General features: G+C 48.8%; 1 protein-coding gene and 1 long non-coding RNA gene across 5 annotated transcripts in view; one reads left to right on the top strand and one right to left on the bottom strand.

Annotated features, from left to right (window-relative positions):
• Window positions 1-13,224, top strand: part of LOC113614934 (uncharacterized) — a 30,771-nt gene extending 17,547 nt beyond the window's left edge. For 3 of the 4 annotated variants that reach the window (XR_003430785.1, XR_003430780.1, XR_003430778.1), the window contains 5 exons: window positions 344-431; window positions 1,174-1,336; window positions 1,733-1,861; window positions 12,697-12,794; window positions 13,179-13,224. This is a non-coding gene — a long non-coding RNA (uncharacterized LOC113614934). Of the gene's footprint in view, window positions 1-343; window positions 432-1,173; window positions 1,437-1,732; window positions 1,862-12,696; window positions 12,795-13,178 lie in introns of all 4 variants that reach the window. The other variant, XR_003430784.1, reaches the window with a different exon arrangement.
• LOC113614908 (short transient receptor potential channel 7) overlaps window positions 10,017-18,772 on the bottom strand; it is an 81,298-nt gene continuing 72,542 nt past the window's right edge. Inside the window, exons 6-7 of the mRNA XM_027096769.1 lie at window positions 16,535-16,730; window positions 10,017-11,378 (exon numbers count right to left, since the gene is read on the bottom strand). Of these exons, the coding sequence (XP_026952570.1) occupies window positions 11,091-11,378; window positions 16,535-16,730 (484 nt within the window). The 3' untranslated portion in view covers window positions 10,017-11,090. The remainder of the gene's footprint in view (window positions 11,379-16,534; window positions 16,731-18,772) is intronic.

The raw sequence follows: 18,772 nt of genomic DNA, 5'->3' as shown, positions 1-18,772 counted from the left end.
GGCCCAGTGGCATCTCCTCTAGCCCGCTCAGAATGGGCGTTGCTCGGGACTGGGGCGCTCTCTTGTGGCTGCTCTCCCTACTCACACCTAGGCCCCGCCGGAAAGATTTTAGGCTCCTTTCATCAGGCTCCCCTTCCCCTGCCACTCAAGGGGAGAGCGGGAGAGGTGGGATGGGAGAAAACGTCCCGCTTCCCTCACCATTTCCTTTGCCTCCTTTCTGACCTTGGGGAGGTTGGGGTCACTAGGTCTGGAGACAGGAGGAGACGCCTGGAGGTGGGGGTCCTGGCTGCGTGACTCCCATGGGTGGTACCTGCCCCCTCCCACTTGCTCATTCTCCTCCCAGAGCAGCAGATGCCCAAGGCCACCTCCAGAGAGGACGCAGGACAACAGGAGGGCAGCGCATCCACAGAGGCTTCCCAGGCTATTATGAGGTAATTTTATTTCTTTCCATTTCAGGTAAAAATAGTAAATACAAGATAATTTTAATAAAGGTAAAAATACATCATTTGGATTTTGTCGTTGTTCTCTGAACAGTGCTACCTACAGTACAATTTTTGATTTAGGATTTTTAAACCTTTTTTTTATATAAACAAATAGAGCGCTTTTGCTATTAGGCTATCTGTGTTCTCATCTGGCACTTAAGAATAGATCACAGGTCACCTCCCAGTTCCTTTGGATGTATGTGGGTGGCGGGGAGGGAGTGAGCAGGGCTGCGTGGGATGAGGCATGATGGCCTCATGAGCCATGAGCCATCCAGGATGGCTTCCTGGATGCAGACAGCGCTGCGGTCCGTGTGCAGTGGGAGGGCACGAGTGTGCATCCGAGATGGCCTTTTCCTGCGCTGGTCACAGGGACATGTGTCACTGTGACTGGCCTGAAGGTGTCACATGCATCGGGGGGGGGGCACTTCCTCCCCTCCTCCTGTGGTCTAGTTTCTCACCCAACAGCCTAGATTCACAACAGTTCTGGGTCCAGGCAGGCCACTGGGCTGCAGATGTCAGCAAGGCTGATCAGGACAGAGCCAGTTGGTCCCCTTAGAGTCCTAGAGGAGTGGCCCAGGGCCCTCCCGACCGGGGCTGGTGGCCAGGGCTTCCCACCTGGCCTTGGAATGCTGGTAGAAGTCACAGGTGCCGATGCAGGCTGTTAAATGTCTTTGCCCTTGTTCGCCCTCAGGTGGTCTTTGTTTAAGTTCTTTCCAAACTTCTCGCTGAGCTGTTGGATGAGGTCTGCCAGCTCGCCGGTAGCTTGAGATTTCTCTTCAAGAAGCTCATAGCGCAGGCTGGAGATATCTTGCTTGATTTCCTTCAGTTCGCCTGCAAGGACAGATGAGATTTTGGTGAGATGAGCCTGCTGAAGGAGCTCAGCCCATAGGCATTTGGGGCGTGCATCCTTCCCACAGAATGTCAGGCTACTGGTCCAGCCCACCAAGGGTGGAGGTGAGGGGACGGGAGCTCTGTTTTGACCTAAATCCCACTCAGCTTCTACCGACGAAGGACCATTCATTCATCTGCTTAAGACCCCTCTCCCATTCCTGGTCACACTCTCCATTAGGGGTTTGGGGTAGATGGAAGAATCAAGATCAGGGTTGTGACCTGCTAACACCGATTTATCACGGTTGTTAGAATGCTGGTTTTGGAGCCATTAGAAGCAGATTTCAAGACTCTAAGCAACACCCTCGTTAACTGAAACATTTTTTTCTCATTATGCTCCATGTTTTGTTCTGTCGTCTCAGGGAGGAGAAGCTCCCAAGCGTCTGAGGGGATCAGCTCAGCACAGTGGCTGCGGCTGTGGAGCCAGGCCTCCTCACAGGGGCAGAGTCTGTCCGCACCACGCAAGCAGCATCCCTCACCGGTGCACCACGGTAGGCCTGCCTTCTCCTCTTTCTCTAGCAAGGGACCACAGGTAGGGTCTTCCGCTTCTTTCCACAGCGAACCATGTGGTTAGGAATCCACATGGGCCTGGGCTGTGGGAATCATCTTATTAAGCACAAAGGGAGTCGAAAGGTTCTCTCCTGGTTTGAGAGATACTGGACTTGGCTCAAGTGTCACATTAGCCATACGTGTTTTTTAAGTATGCCTTATACACAGAAGATGCAGAGGTCTTAAAGGTACCGTTTGGCCAGTTTTGACAAAAGCATACATCCCCTATTTTCTTTCCATGGGGGCTTCTTTGGGCCCCAGTTTCATGGCGTGATTCTAGTGGCGTGAACCTGGGCAGCCCCACCTTCTATGATCAGGTATCTTCCTGTCAATCACGTTACACGCTGTGGGGAGCTGGCTGCCATGACACCCGGCAGTTTTGTATCTGAGACCCAACAGTAGGGGTGGGTAGGTGGGCTGCTGCTCGGCTCCTAGACAGTGTCAGCCCCCGGGGCCATTCGGTCATTGCGGACCTTGAGGCCGCACTGTGGATGTCCCAGGATGAAGCAGAGGGTCACTCAATGACTAGGCTCCTTCCGGAGGCCCCTGGGGCCCTGGCAAGGGAGAGCCTTCATGACTTCACTCTTGCAGGAGGCTCTTTCTAGGTGGCAAATACTTGTCCCAGGTGTCTCATGAAGATTAATTACCTGGTGTATGGTAATTTGCTTTTCGTTTAAGAGTAACTGCTTAAAATAGACTGGAAGATAACCCACACAGGGAAAATAATGTAGTTTGCAAACTTCAGTGGGCATCAGGATGACCTGGCATCCTTATCACGACGCAGACCCCCAGGCCACGCCGATTCATTAGGTCTCGGGCTCTAGATCCGCATTTTTATCAAGTGCTTCTGAGCTGGGGGATTCTTTGAGAAACTGCTGGTTGGTAGCTTCTTAGAGCCAGGAAGTGAAACAGGACAGAGCTAGCTAGAACCGGGGCTGCCGCAGAATCTGAAAGAGGTGTACGGTCTGCTGCTGTCTGTATGTGTGCTCAGGGGATGAAGAATTCGGGGCCATCCTGAGCTCCAGGGACATGAGGCCGACTCACGGCAGCCGTGACTGCACAAGGCAGAAGAACTGTTGTGAGCGGGGCTCCACGCCCTGTTGCTGGTGCTGAGATGGAGGCGCTACACGCCAAGACTGGGGGGCGGCTTTAAGGTCAGAGCTAAGGGCAGCCCCAGCTGATGGTCAGCCAGGGGACAGAGACGCCAGTCCTACAACTCCGTGGACCTAAATTCTGCCAACAGCCCAACGAGCCTCCCCAGGGCCTCCAGACAGGGACGTAGCCCCACTACCAACACCTAGACTTTAGCCTGGTGAGACCACGTCTGGCTTCCGCCCTACAGCAGATGGATCCAATCGCTTACCTTCATTGACTTCGTCATTTTCTCTATCCACCTGGGCCTTCAGGACATATCTTTTTATGAGCCGTTTCATGATTTTCTGAAATGTGAACATAAGGAAGGGATCAAACCAGCCCAGCAGCTGTGCTGTAGGTGTGAGTGCCTTCCCTCCTGCAGGGCCCCTGTCAGCACGGGGGTCCTCCCTTGTCTGATGCCTCACTTTCGAGGGGTGCCCTGCCTAGTGGGGAAGCTTCCAGTATCTCTGGATTCAATACCACCTGAGCCCGGGTTGTGAAAACAGGGTACTCTCAGTGGCAGAAGGCCCAGCCACGGAGAGAGACAGAATCACCTGAGATCCACGGGCACTGCTTGAGGGTCCTTAGGCCTGCCTGTACCCTGGCCTTTGTGACCTTAGCCCATCATGCCCTCTTCTCGGGGCCTGAGCTCCGAAACACTTTCTTGTATTTCAACAACTGATGCGATCACGGGGCAGTAAGGAAACCTTAGCAGGCCAGTGCCGGTGGAACCGCCTCCGTCAAGCTGCTGGGCAGGAGGGGAGGTTCGCTTAGCCCACAGTCAGAACCAGGCACGGAGGACCAGTCCACTGTACTTTGGAAAATTCCTACCAGAGGCAGAGACAGATACAGCCTTGGGAGGGTTGGCCAAGATACCGCTTCCCTGAAGTCTCACCACATGCCCAACACTGTCACACTGTCAGTCACGCTGGAGGTCCCACTTATTATGCAGATTCTATGAGCCAAGGAGGCAGGAACACACAGTTAAGAGCCACCAAGAATAGAGCCAAGTGTAAGAAAGACCGCAGGCGGTGAACTTTGGATTTTGCCAGCTGGTCGGTCCAGGGTTCCTGCGATATCGCAGGATTTAAAAATGTTCTGGTGGCCGAGCCTTCTGAATCTGTTAGGAGCCAAGCAGCACCGTGAGGGGGGGGCTTCCCTGCTCCTCGGCATCCCTTCTGGTGACCGACTGGCCTGCTCACTCTGAGGACCGAGGGGGCAGAGGTGGCATTTGCTAGGTTGAAGGGCCCCGAATTCTGTCCCCAGCTTTGCTGTGTGAGGTCAAGCAGGTGGCTAAGTTCTCTCTGACTACCTGGGCTCAGGAAAAGCTTCTTGCAAGTAGAAGAGAAGTGAGCTGCCGGGATGCAGAGAGCTGGAGGATGGATCTCATTATTATCACCAACTGGTGGTCCCCTCAGGGCCTTTAATGGTGACAGCCTTGCCAAGGAGGCGTCTCCAGCCCTGTGATTCCATGATTCGGTGTCCCGGGACACTGAGCTCTGAGCCAGCTCCTGTGGGCCACTTCTGCCCCTCCTCAGCCCCTGCTGGTGGTCCGCTTGGCTCTGTGGTTTGGGTCGTGCTCTAATTTCAGGCTGAACAGTTCATTAGCGAGTTGCCTTCATGCTGCTGCTTCTCTGAGAGGCCTGGGTCTTGTCCTGTTGGTGGTTAAACTGCAACGCTAGATTTCTCACCGATGGTCTCGTAGTCAATAAGGCAGGTCACCTGAGTTTTAAGAATCTGTGCCTTTTGTGGGACTCGATGCTCTTTTCACTTTGAATTGGAAGAACAAAACAAAATCAACTTTGTCCTGAACCAGTTCTCATGGGGGAAAACCCCAACAAACCAGATACCCAAGTACCTGACATTCTTACTGAATAGGAAATTTGGAAGTATTCTACTGCAAACTTTCAGGCCGACATAAGACAAAGGGATCTAGCTAAAGTTTGTTGCCTTTTTAAAGGAAAACGTCAAGAATTAGAGGTCCTTCCATTTCTGGATCCATCAATTAAACAGACTGTATATTTACGACATAAAATTATAAACCAGAGAATGGAAGTGGAGAGCTCCCTTTTCTGTGATGGAGCTGAGCAGAATCCTTTCACAGCTACGGCAGCAGCTGCCATCCTCCTGGCTTCACGCACACATTGTGTTTTAGTGCAACATGATTAAACTGATGACTTTATAAAAGATTTCATAGTATGTGTTTATTATTAAGACAAATTCGTTGAGTACTTCCTGCAGCCCAGGAGTTGTGTTATCCTCCTTGACAAAATGACCTCATGGAATCCTCCCAGAAACCAGGTGAGATGGGGGTTGTCGTCTCCATTTACAGATGAGGTCCCTGAGGCTCAGAGAGTGAGGTGACTTCTCCAGGGTCACACAGCCAGAAAGTGGCAGATCTGGGATTTAACCAAAATGGAAACCAAAGCTGGGGCTTCGTCCAAGCTTCAGAAAAAGGTTAAATGCACGATGGTTTTGGAGATGAGGTGCAGGAAACTGGCTCCTGTTGGTCCCAGGGGGCTGGGACTACTTCTGGGTACCAGTCTGTCCTTTACAAAGCACAAGGTCTTTTATGCAAGAAGAAGCCTCAGCTAGATTTCAGAGGATGGATTGCTAGCCCGCAGAAGAGGGTCACTGGTATGTCATTGTCCTAAATGCCCGAGGCTTGCTCTTGAACCCTGGCATGCTTGATCTGAGCTGTGGTTTCTGCAGATCTGCAGCTCCAAGGGGAGAGCAGCAAGGGTTTGCTTTTAAGCCTCTCACCACAGATTAGGATTTTAGAGGTTTAATGTGGAAGCAGAATCGCGTGAGCACAGCAAACATGCAGGGACCCTCTAACCTTCCTCCGCACCCCAGGAGTGACATGTACCTTAAGCGAGAACAGTGTGACCACCTGTTGGTTGCTCAGAGACTTCATGCTCTGATGATGACCTAGCTTCCCCTCTGGCATGTGCATGTTAGACCACTTAGGATCTGTGGGAGCAAGATGCCAGTCTCGTCCCCAGCAAGTCTGAAATGGTTAGAAAATGACCAAAGTTCTCTTAACGTGGATGCTACAGAGGATCTCTGTTTGCAGAAAAGATGGACATCAAAAGCCTCCCCTACTTCACTATGTGGAGGAAAAGCATGGTCCTTTGTGATGAGTTTGCGACCCTTCCTGGCCATCTTCCACAGAGTTTTCACTTCATGGAGATAATAAACTTCCCAAATTAACACGCCCTCGTCAGTGCCAACTTGGCCCACTTTGCCCTGAGGCATTTAGCAAGTACTGGAGATGAGAATATTCAGTGATCTTACTCAGGAAAAATAACTAATACTGAGGTACCCGATGGGTAAGAATGGTTGTGACACCGAGACCCACATCCAGGGAGGGAGGCACACAGTTGCTCTGCCCAGACTCCAAGAGCCAGGTGGCCTCTGGCTGCTGCTGGTGAGGAGGGAATGGAAGGGACCGCTCTGTGCAGCCAGGGCAGCTGAAGAGACAAGGAAGAGAATACACATGCTGAACATGGCAAACAAAGTAGCATCCCGAGGAAGGCAATGCTGCCACCTAGGAACAGAGAAATTGAGGAACATTTGGAAGAGAATGGACAAAAGGGATCACAGGACAAGTCATCTGTTAAACTGGGGTTTATCAGAACCCAGAATGGAAGAAATCAGCACTGGCAAGCTGGCTATCCTGTTGGCTTTAATCTCTACAGAAAAGGTCATCTAGAAGGCAAAAAAGAGGACTCCCCACTGGGCTTTGGGGAAGGGATTGCATCATAAAAGTTGGGGCTGTTTTCAGTGATGGACTGTGCCTAGATTCTACGATGCGTTTGTGATGCAGCTCGTCTGCTTTGCCCATGAATGAAATGTATCCTCAGAGACTGAGTATATGAAGTCTGTACACACCCCAACAGGTGGACATGCCAGATGTCTTGGAACAGGTCAAGGGTAGCTTTGATAGGAAACACACTTTGGCCATTTTGCTGGTATCATGGTTTTGTTCCATTGTTTGGTCTCATGTCCACAGAGCCCAGATTGGAAAAAAAAAAATTACAAAAGCAAGGAAGCAATTTTGTGAAAAATGACAATTCAGACCCCTGGAAGCCTAAGAAAAGCAAAGCACAGAGAGCCTCTGAAGTTTGGAGGGACTGCCTTCCCTTATAACAGACAGCCCTAAAAAGTTGAAGGAATGACAAGCTTAAAATAAACACCCAACCTGCTAAATTTGAGCAGTCAAGCAGATGCACTAGTGACACAAAGGAAACAAGCTTAACAACTACACACGTATCAACGGCCGCTTTTATCTTATCCGGATCAACAACCGGGCTTTTCTCTTACCCGGATCGCTCCAGAATGTCTCAGAACCTCGATGGTGAGAGGCTGACAGCATACGGGCTCCGAGAGTTGAAGGCTGTGGGTGCAGCCTGGATGGTAAGAAAGAGGGCGTGAACTGGGTTCCTCACCTCTTGGCACTTTTGGAAGTTGCTTTGAGAGGAAAGCAATACAGCGTGGAAGGCCACCAGTGGGCCCAAGAAATCGGTTGAGCCATTTTTAGATCCCTGCCCAAATCCTTCGTTCTGTACCGGTTGCTGCCCCGTGATAGCAAAAGCACCTTCTGTTCCTAGCTTCCTCCCCACAGGCTCAGATAGAGCTCTTCCCAGGGCCTGTCAGACACAGACAGGGCAGGTTCCGACACTGTGAAGAGGAGTAAGGGGCCAGTGCCCTGGCAGCGTGATGGGGTGCAAGAGGGGTGCCCTTCTGAGTCAGACAGATCTCACTTCAACCATCCGTGTGACCTTTGCCACGAAGCCTGAATTCCCTCATCTGTTCAGTGGGGGTTACAGATCCTGCCTCTCTCACATGCCCTAGTGTCTAGTCTGATCCAGCTGCCTGGCTGTGTCAACTCAACGTTTACTCCTATTTGAGCAGATGATAGCTCAGGAAGATGCCCAGACTTGACCTTGAAGGACTGAGCAAGGTGCCAATGTACAAATGCAAGATGCTTTCTGCTCCATCCACTGTCCTCTCAGCCCTCTCCCTCTGACGCCCACTGGCCCAGTTTTTCTGTCTTCTTTCTGGTGATAACGATTTGAATAAGTCGCCCGAGGCTTTTCTTGCTGGATTCACAAAATACAGGGTGAGCCTGCTTTCCCAGGCCATCAGTAGCCTGAAGCTGCAAACCGGCTAATCTGTGTAATCATAGCAGGAAGCTCTCCGGGAGACTGAAGGCTGCAGGGACTCAGCCAGTGATGATGAAAGACAGAAATGGGATTGCTCAAGACTGCGGTGGAACAGGGCCTCGTTCATAAGGGATTCATCCTGGGTATAGACACTCACCACACCAGCTGCCTTCCTTGATATCAGCTGCTGATTCTGCTCAAAACCCAGGAGAGATCTGGCCCTAATCCATTAGGGTTTTCTTTTCTCTTCTTTTCTTTTTTTTAAATAATTTATTTTATTTATTTTATTTTTGGCTACATTGGGTCTTCATTGCGGCACGTGGGCTTTCTCTAGTTGCGGCGTGCAGGCTTCTCATTGCGGTGGCTTCTCTTGTTGGGGAGCACGGGCTCTAGGCGCGCGGGCTTCCGTAGTTGTGGCACATGGGCTCAGTAGTTGTGGCTCGCCGGCTCTAGAGCACAGGCTCAGTAGTTGTGGCGCGCGGGCTTAGTTGCTCCGCGGCGTGTGGGATCTTCCCCGGCCCAGGGCTCAAACCTGTGTCCCCTGCATTGGCAGGCGGATTCTTAACCACTGCGCCACCAGGGAAGCCCCTGCTAGGGTTTTCTATCTTTTCCGTGACACAGATAATCTCTACTTCTCTCCGAGAAGCTAAGAAATAAAAATCCTTCCCCTGACCAAGGGATTTGGTCCTGTAAAATAAATCAAAGCAGATCCAACTGGTCAGGTCCAATTTTGTGCACAATTAAAGACAAGACTTGCCCTTTGCCAATTTTTAGCCCATGTCATCTGTTAAAACTATAAGTACTATGAGGGATGAGCTGTTTCTTAATTGTACACTTAACTCCTCCGAACTGCACAGCTAGCTTCTGAAATATGGATGGAAATTCAATTAGAGACCTGTGTCTGGAAGATGCTAAGTCTGTAATGGCTCCCTCGGCGATAGTGGCACCAGGGTCATATCACCTTGGCCTGAAGGAGCACTCAGGACAGCTTCAGATTTACATCTGATAGGAGATGGTCAGCATGGGTAAAACTGCTGGTCATTGGGAGTGGGCAAGCAGGAAAAGAATGGCCTGCACTTTTATAATCAATAACCTGTAATAACCATTTATCACTGGCTGATGCAAATGGATACAGAGATTTTGCATTAATTTCCAAAAGCAAAGCAAGAGCTGTACGCACATAAGTTCTCCTAATTTTTATAACAACAGACTTTGCCTGCGGGCAGTCTAAGGTCAGGTGCTTACCGGAAACATCAATATCCACCTGGTTGCTTAAGACAGATCCCTGGGAGCCATCCTGCATGCCTGCCTCTCCCTACCCGGTGCCCGCTGGTTTGCATCACATCCCTTTGGCCATGCATCCCAAACGTATATTTATTTATAAATATATAAATATATATTGAGTCAGTCAGTATATTGAGTCAGTCAGTCTTTCTCCCTCACCCTTCTCACACTCCAAGTCGCCATTCCTTGTACCTGGGTGACTGTCACATCCTCCTCACTGGTCTCCCTGCTTCCACTCTCGTCCTCACTGGTCTCTTCTCATTATAGCAGTTAGGTAGTCTTCTTAAAGCATAAATACAATTTTATCATCTTCTCCCTCCCCCAAGTTAAACTCCTCCCACTGCCTTCCTGGGTACATCAGAGTGAAATCCACCTCCTGACCTTGCTCCAGGCCCCTGATTTGGACTCTGACCTCATCGCCCTCCCCTCTCCCCTACTCAGAGCTCTAGCTGCTGTGGACCCACCAAGCTTCTCCCCTCTAGCTTTTGTTGCTGCTCTTCCTCTGCCTGGAAGGCCCCACGTGGCTGCCTCCTTCTCATCTCTGAGGTTTTAGCTAACTGTCCTCTCCTTGAAGATACATCCTCTGAGAGCCATATCTAAGCAGGGGCTCCCTATTTTTCTCCATTTTAACATCTGATTGTTTTCTTCTTTGCACTTTTATCAATTTGAAGTTACATATTTATTTGTGCATTTACTTGCTCATTGTATCTCTCCCTCTATGGACTGGAAGTGCCAGTAAGATAGGAACCATGTCTGTATCCCCAGGAAGCAGCATGGTGCCTGGCATACAGTAGGCACTCAATAAATATTTGTCGAATGAAGGAAGGAATGAAGCTGTGTTCTGGGGGGAGTGACACAGCCATGTGACTTAATTGATGTCTGAACGGAGTCCGCTTCTGCCCATACCTGGGAAAGGGGTGGTTACCTGATATCTGGTGGGCTTGCTGTAAGTGTTATTTGCTGTCAGGTTTTCAGAATTCCTCATGCCAGCCTGGTAGCGAGTCTTCTGGGAAAAAAAAAATAGAAAATACATAATATATAACACATAATCCATGATACACGATTGTACATACATACATGCTAGGACTCGAGGAGGACCTGCATACGGGGCTGTCTCTAAAATGAGGACCCTCAGGAGGTCACTATACCCACTGCTGCTTGGCTTTCTAGAACGTGTTCCTGGGGCCTCTAGTTCTGTAGGATGTCAGTGGGTTACAAATCACTGTTTGGTCAGCTTTGTTTGGAAAGCACTCAGTTAAAGTGATGTGGGTGTCCTTCCTCCAAGACTCCCCAGAGATTTTAATTTGCTAATAATTGAGAATCTCCAGGAGCGGGAGATAATGGGCAGGGAACCTTTCTTCCCAGTCATCATGATCCAGATACTTTCTGGGAAGAGCTAATCTGCTTCCCAGTCCACTAAGGAGTCCCTCAGTGGGGTCCCGGCTCGGCCCGCAGGAGGAGGGGCACTGCGGCCGGCCGGCTGCCCCTGCTGGGGCTGCAGCTTTGCTGACGCGCTGGCTGATTCTGGAAAGCACGGGGTCCCTCCGGGCTCCTGACTTCCTTTGTATCAGGGGCACCATCTGAATCAAACACACAGCTCCCCCTCCCCCTCCTGCTGCCTCTCTAGCCCCGTAAGTCCCACGCTACCTACCCTGAATTTAGAATTCAGCATGCCCATTTCAAGGTCATTTTCACAGCTTTTGGCCTTAGATTTGCAGAGTTTTATGAGGCACATCTTGATTCTCATTATGAGATAATAAAATGATTTAGGACTTGGCACTAGATTAAAAGGAGCAGGTAGAGTTCTTCCTTCATCAAAATAAGACAGCCAGAGCTTTGCTCGGGCAAACTTCCACTCCACATCTGCATCCTCCTGTGAGGCAAGGAAAATAACAGCACACCATCAGAGGCAGTGCTATCCAACAGCACATAACGTCAGCCGCAAAGGAGAACCACACAAGGGCATTTAAATGTTCTCAGAGCCACATTATAAAAAGTAAAATGAAACAAGTGAAATTAATATCAGTGATGTTTTTTTATTTAATCTGATAGATCCAAAATGTTATCATTTCAACATGTAATCTTTATAAAAATTATTTATGAGATAGCTCAGATTTCCTTGGCATACCAAGCCCTCGAAATTGGCATGTATTCTACACTCATAGCACATCTCAATTTGGACTGGCCACATTTCGAGTGCTCAGTACGTGTGGCTCGTGGCTACCATGTCAGACACCATCATGTGTTTCCTATTAGAAAGTGTATTTCTCATGGGTCAGAGTGCTGTCAAACGATGTTACGAGGTCTAGTGTATGCCATTCAAGGGGAGCAAACCTGATGAGCTGGCAGCAGGTCGTCTGGCCATGCCCTCTTCCCTGGTGGTGGTGGTGGTAGATTTAAAGCCCAGATCTGTTACTTCTGAGTTGGCGGCAATGCCAGAAACGCTGAGTGGGCCCCCCTGAGAGGTAGCAGGTGTGTGTTTTCTGTAGGGAGGCGCCTTGGGCCCCTGTCCTAGGAGGGTAGTCTGAGGCCAGGAAAGAGGCGTGGGGTTTGGAATCAGCTAGACCCCTACTAGCTGTGTGATGTAGGCAGTGGTCTTGGGCTCGCTCCTCTGCTCATGGTGATAGCCTGCTTCCCGCAGCCCTGAGGTCGGCACTGCATATGTGTGCTGTGGGCAGTGGGCTTTTCTCCACACGGGCCTGAGCTACACTTCAAAGGGTTGTGAGCCCAGCAGGGGCCCACATGAGGCTGCTGAGATGTGCCAGGAGAGTATAAGGTCATTACCAGCAGGCTTGTTTTTACTGAGACCCCCTCAGCACCTGGCCTGCTCTATGGGGACATGCTATACAGGTCGTTTAGACTGGAAGCTTTGTGAGGACTGGGGTTGTTCCTGGTCTCGGCTGTACAGCAGAGAGGTGTGGGAGGGACTGCCGACCTGAGAGGAAGGGTGATGCACTGGAGGGAGCACAGGCTCCGAAGCCTGGCTGGGTTCAAACCCTGCCTCTGTTCCTTACTAGCTGTGTAACCATGGCAGGTGACTTAGCTGCTCTGAGCCTCAGTTTCCTCACCTGTAAAATGAGGATAATAATACCTACCTCATAGGCTCTTGTGGGAGTTAAAGAAGTTAATGCGGGAAAAACAATGTCAGATACTTAGTAAACCCTCAGTAAGTATTATTTGTATCTCCATAGCTTAATACATTGCCTGATGTTCAACCTTCAGTCATTCAGCAAACCTCCTAATGTGTGCCCACCTAGCGCTCACCTACTGTGTGCCTGGCCTGTGCGAGGTAGGTACTGGGGATGGCAATCCTGCCCTCCTGGGACATGCAGCCTGGCCAATGACACGAGTATGTTAACTCATCAGCTCTTTGTATCTAGAGCTGGGCTAAGAGCTGGGGGAGGCGCTGGGTGCTGGGGGTCCTGCCCCTGGGGTCAGGGAAGGCTGCCCTGAGGGCTAGCATTTGAGCTGAGATCCAAGGGGTGAGTAGTTCTCAACCAGGTCAAGTGCGGGTGGGCTGGGGTGGAGAAGAGTAGCAGTTAATTAGTGGAGAGGCAGTGAGAAATGTAAACAACTCTTCGTAGGCAGTAAAGAGCAGGAGACAAAGAGGTTCAGAGCTGGAAAGTGAAATGGAGGGAGGATTGTTTGTAGTTACTTTTTTTTTTTTTTAAAGATCAAGAGATGGGACTTCCCTGGTGGCACAGTGGTCAAGAATCCACCTGCCAATGCAGGGGATACTGGTTTGAGCCCTGGCCTGGGAAGATCCCACATGCCGCGGAGCAACTAAGCCCGTGTGCCACAACTACTGAGCCTGTGCTCTAGGGCCCGTGAGCCACAACTACTGAGCTCCCATGCCATAACTACTGAAGCCCGTGCGCCTAGAGCCCGTGCTCCCCAACAAGAGAAGCCACCGCAATGAGAAGCCTGCGCACCACAACAGAGTAGCCCCACCCCCGCTCGCCGCAACTAGAGAAAGCCCGCGCACAGCAACGAAGACCCAATGCAGCCGTAAATAAATAAATACATTTATTAAAAAAAAAGATCAAGAGATGCATTTAAATGCTGACAGGCAGGATTAGCTAGAGAGGGGGAGAGGGTGAGGATGTAGGTGGGGAGGGCTAATGTGCAGTAGCTGATCCCGAGGAGGAGAGAGGGTAGGGGGCCAGGGCGCATGGCTGGGGCTGCTCAGGGGGAGAAGGCCTGTCTGCCTACAGGAGGACAATGGCGGGGGAGGGGGGGCGTGGCGGGCACAGAGGCAGGCAGGTCCATGGATTTGGATGTAGGTGCTCAAGATCTGTTGAATAAATAAGTGTTCTCCTGTAAGAACTGACAAATACGTGCTTCATTAAGGTTCATCATGACCATGAACACTAGGCACGTCCCGGCAGCCGATCTTAGGGTCCTTGTACACGAATCACCAGTGAGACGGTGGGGACATTTGCTCTCACCAGACAAGGAGAAGCCCAGCGCCCAGTGGGCTGCAGTGGGCTCTCTCTGTCACCTGTCACCGCCCTGTGGTGGATAACTTGACGTCATAAGCCGTGGGCTTGCTCACTAGTGCCCCAAACTAGTGGGCATCACTCATGCTAATCACGTGACTTCCCATGTTATGTTCATTTGGACCAACGCACAGTGTGCTCGATAGGATGGGGCAGAACATCTGGGGCGAGTGCTCCAGAAACCCATGTATTCCGGGGACCATCTGGTTTCTCTTACATGTGGGGAAGCTGAGGCCCAGGAGGGCAGGGAGGGTTAGTTAGCAACAGCTCAGTATTCACATAGGTGACCAAGTCTGTAAAACACTTAAATATATATATATGTATATATATATATATGTTGTTTGTCTGCTGGCACAGTGCTGCGTTCTCCTGTAGGTGGCGGGGTGGCAGGGTGGTGGGGCTGGGGGCTAAGACTAAGGCTGCATGCTGGCTCACCTCTTCCTTTCTCCTCTTACCTCTTTTTCTTGCTCAGCCTACACTCTTGCAGCGCAGTGCTGAGTATACCACATTGTTTTATCCCTCCCTGCCTTGGCACATGCTGTTCCTACGGTTTAGAATACTCTTTTGGAGGGATTTTATGGACCAAAGCTTTCCCCTAAAATTCATATGTTGAAGCCCTGACCACAAGTATCTTAGAGTGTGATTATATTTGGAGAGAGGGCCTTTAAAGAGGTAATTAAGGTTAAACGAGGCTGTAAGGGTGGGGCCCTAATCCAATATGACTGGTGTCATCATAAGGACAGGAAGAGATACACAGGGGAGAGGCCCTGTGAGGACACAGCAAGAAGACAGTCATCGGCAAGCCAAGGAGAGAGGCCTCAGAAGAAACCAGTCCTGCCAGTACCTTGATCTCGGACTTCTAGGTTCCAGAACTGTGAGAAAATAACTTTTTGTTATTTAAGCCACCCAGTCTGTGATATTTTGTTGTGGGAGCCAACAAATACATGGAAGTCTTAATTTTTTTCTATACACAGATAATTGTTTCTTATAAAAGACTTAAGTACAGAGGTATACCAAGCAAACGCGAAAGTCCTTTCAAATCTCCTTTCTTGTTTCACTCCCCTCCCCAGAGGATACCCTATTTCTACCTTTGCTTTCTGTGTCTGCACATTTGTATTATTACGTACATGAGACTTGCCTATGGATATTTTTCTACAGCTTGCATTTTTTCACTTAACAATATCATAGAGATTTGCTCTGTCAGCACAGAAAGGTCTTTCTCAATGTTTATAAACAGTATTTTAAAGTCTGTGCTATATCAGTTTATTTAAATATTCCTATATTGATGGGCTATTTCCAAGTTTTTCTTGTAATGAACATCTATGTAAAATCATATGTCTGCACGGATTTGCTGAGTCAAAGGGTCAGTGCATTTTATTTTGTTTTAATGTTGCATTTATTTATTTGACTTTTAATAGGTAGAACAATGACATGATTTCTAAGCATCAGAGCGTATAAAGAGAAAGCCTGTAAACCCACCATGACCTCTAACCCCTACCTCTCAACAGGCGCCCCTTGCTGTGCCCTTCTTGTGCACCCTTCCAGGTTAGTTTTCTTTTTCAAATGATTATATGATCAAAAAGGAATACGTGTTCCTTTTTCTTCCTCTCTACATAGAGTACAATATATACATTGTTCTGCAACTTGCCTTTTCTCTACTTACCATTATAATTGGAGGTCTTTCCACATCAGAATATAGAGAAAGTCCTCATCCTTTTTAAAAGCTGCACAGTTTCCCACTGTTCAGATCCATCATAATCTATTTAACTAGATTCCTAGTAATGCTCATGTAGTTTGTTTTTCATTTCTTGCTGTTCCAAACAAGGCTGTAATCAATAGTTCACGGTTTGTGCATTTTAGATTTTGGTAAATTGCCTCCTGATATACTGTCTTGACTCCTTTGTCTGTCTAGCAAAACAAGGCTTTGAACGGCCTTCAAGTATCACCTCTGCAAGCCTCGGCGCCCCCATCGTCATGCACTCTCTCTATTCTGCACCTCCTACACCTTCTAGGACTTCTCTGGGTGCACTGGCCCCACTGCACTGTAATTTGTTGATTGATGTATCTGTTTTCTCTCACTGGACTGAGTGAGAATCTCTTCAAGGGCAGAGATCATGTCTTGGTTATCTCTGTATCGCCAGTGCCTAGCACGGGCTTGGCTTTATTAAGTAGGTACTTAATAAATAACTCGGGAGAGGCAGAAGTGAATGTAGGGTGGAAGAAACAGTCATTCCCATTTGCCATGGGTCACCTGCATGCTGTCCTGAGGGGACACATGTAAAAGAGGAAAGATTCGTGACCCTGTTTCTTTCTGCCCTCATTGGGCCATTGCATGCATGGTGCCTGCCGTGTATCATGGCAGGTTAACTGGAAGTGCTTCTTGGAGCGATCCAAGGAAAATGTCTGTTGTTTGCTGTTCTGGCTTCACATTTAATAACACATGAGCTTCTGACATCATTACCCCATTGCTGAAAACAGTGATGCAAATTAAACCGAGGGAGAGAGAGCATTTTCAATTAACTGGTCTTACCTCAATTTCCTGATACGAGTTGTTGATCATGGCTATTAGCATGTTGAGCAGCACGACCACCATGGTGACATTATAAACACCGTAGAGAACATAGCCAATGTTCTCGATGAATTTGTGGTCATATTTCAGCACCACCGAGATCACTTCAGACAAGCCAAAGATGGACCAAAATAAGGTTTTGAAGCTTTCTTCAACCCTGCAAGGAAACAGACAGTCCTCTCAGGAGGTTTGCATCTGCTGACACTTCTCACAGGAGAGTTGCCACTACCCAGACATCCGTGGTTACCCTGGAGTAGGGCTGGGGCTGCTAGCTGGTATCTGTACTCTGAAGTCATGAGATATTCAGGTTTCTAAGAAGACTTTGAAAGAACATGGTAAAGGGTAGACTCTTTCTTTTCCATTCAACCCTTTTATTGGGACCCTTGGCTGCAGCATCAGTTTTTATCTTGTTGCAATTACTTAAACATTTAAAATTAACCACCAGGGCAAATGTTTGTCCTTGTAGGTTATTAGCTTCAGAAAGCACACTCTTCCTTCAGTAGTCTCTTGAGTGTCTCTTCTCAGACTACCCAGCCCCACAGGAGAGGGAAGAGGATGGTGTTCGCTAATGGAGCCAGCATCATTGGCGACTGGGGCTTGCTGGGCATTTGACACAGGACAGCGCGCTTAAGCCCTGTGACCACCTCTGTGGTGGGCTGGCTTATTCCCTCCATTTGACAGCTGGAAGTACTGACGCTCAGAGCCTTCCATGCCTTTCCCAGGAGCACTCAGCTGGCAGGTGGGTGCAAATCCAGGCATGTCAGAGGTTTTCAAAAGCAGGTCCTTCTAACCACTATGCTTTACCGCCATCCTGGCTCTGGGTAGTGAGGCCAGCCACATATATCGGGTGCTCTAAACTGGGGATGAATTTTCAGGAATGAGAGTGATGAGTCTGATGTGTCCATGTTGATCAAATTCACCAGGTAACTGCCCAAACCTCACCCTGCAGCTCACTCAAGGTAGACACTGCATGTACTGTAAGGGCTGCCCAGGGAAGAGCTGGCTTTTAGGACACTGCTCTTTGACACTTGAGGTTATCAAGTCACCAAATACACTGGTTTTAAGAGTAAGGCCCAAGCACGTCTCACAGTCTATACTTTGTGGCTCTGACCCTATATCAGGTTTGTGACACAGAATTCAATTAGAAAGCTGGATTTTGGTTGGGTGGTTTAGAACATGCCTGTGTGTGATAATATCTGAATGGTTAAGTGCAGGTCTTTTAGTTTGCATCCAGAGTTTGGGTCCTATTATGAGAAAGCACTTTCTTTTTTCTCTTTAACATTTCAGATTTTTAGCACTTACCACAAATGGCCAGGATTAGCTAGATCTCGGGAAAAAAAATCAGCGTTTTTTAAGGATTGGTATTTATATGACAAGATGTACAAAAATACTAGTACTTGTCACTTTGGCTAAAAGTCCAACACTGACTTGCATGAATTTTCAGCTCTCCTGTGTGTGAGAGAGTATGTGTGTGTGTATGTGTGTGTGAGTGTGTGCGTGTACGTGTGTGTCTAGCCAGCTGTTTGCTCATTCCCTGTGCATCTCAGAGTCTGAAAACTGAACACTGAACTGAGTTTTTGTTGTCATTATTTGTTTTTGTTTTCTTTTAAATCTGTGAGTTTGGACTATTTAATTTATCTTAGTTTTAGTAAGAAGGAATTTAGTTAGGGATTTAGCAATAAAGACTGGGTATCGAGCTATTATTTTAGAGCTCCAGATCCTGATGCTATTCTGAGAAAGGGGCAAAACTGTTTCCTCACTTGAGATGCAGCGTCTATTTTGTGTGAAAAAGATGCCGTTCCGTGTGTGGGCATGATTCACTGCAGGTATTGCCTTCCATTAAGAAGCAATCTTTCATCTATCACCCTAGTGGAAGGGGACAGTGGCAGAGAGAATCTAAAACCACTGAATGAGCCCCAAATCAAAACTGAAAGGAGATGGCAGGACATGATTTCTCTGACACTTGGTCCCTTCCTAGCAGGGTCAGGTGAAAACCAGAGGACACGCTGTCCAAGGGAGGGGCTGGGCAAACAGGTACTGGTGCAGGATAATGTACTTACCAGGAACAACTTAAGAAGTGGATGATACATCCAACTGAGGGACATTTAACAGAAATTCATTTTCCCTTTCTTAACTTGGAGAACCCCACAAACCTTTGGCTGACATAAATGAAGCAAGCAATTCTAAGCAATTCTAGAA

The sequence above is a fragment of the Aethalodelphis obliquidens genome, unplaced genomic scaffold (genome assembly GCF_003676395.1).
Source record: "Aethalodelphis obliquidens isolate GAN/ISIS:26980383/991018 unplaced genomic scaffold, ASM367639v1 scaffold4, whole genome shotgun sequence".
Taxonomy (NCBI): Eukaryota; Metazoa; Chordata; class Mammalia; order Artiodactyla; family Delphinidae; genus Aethalodelphis; species Aethalodelphis obliquidens.
Note: the sequence above shows the minus strand (reverse complement) of the source record. Positions and strands in the feature narration are given on the sequence as shown.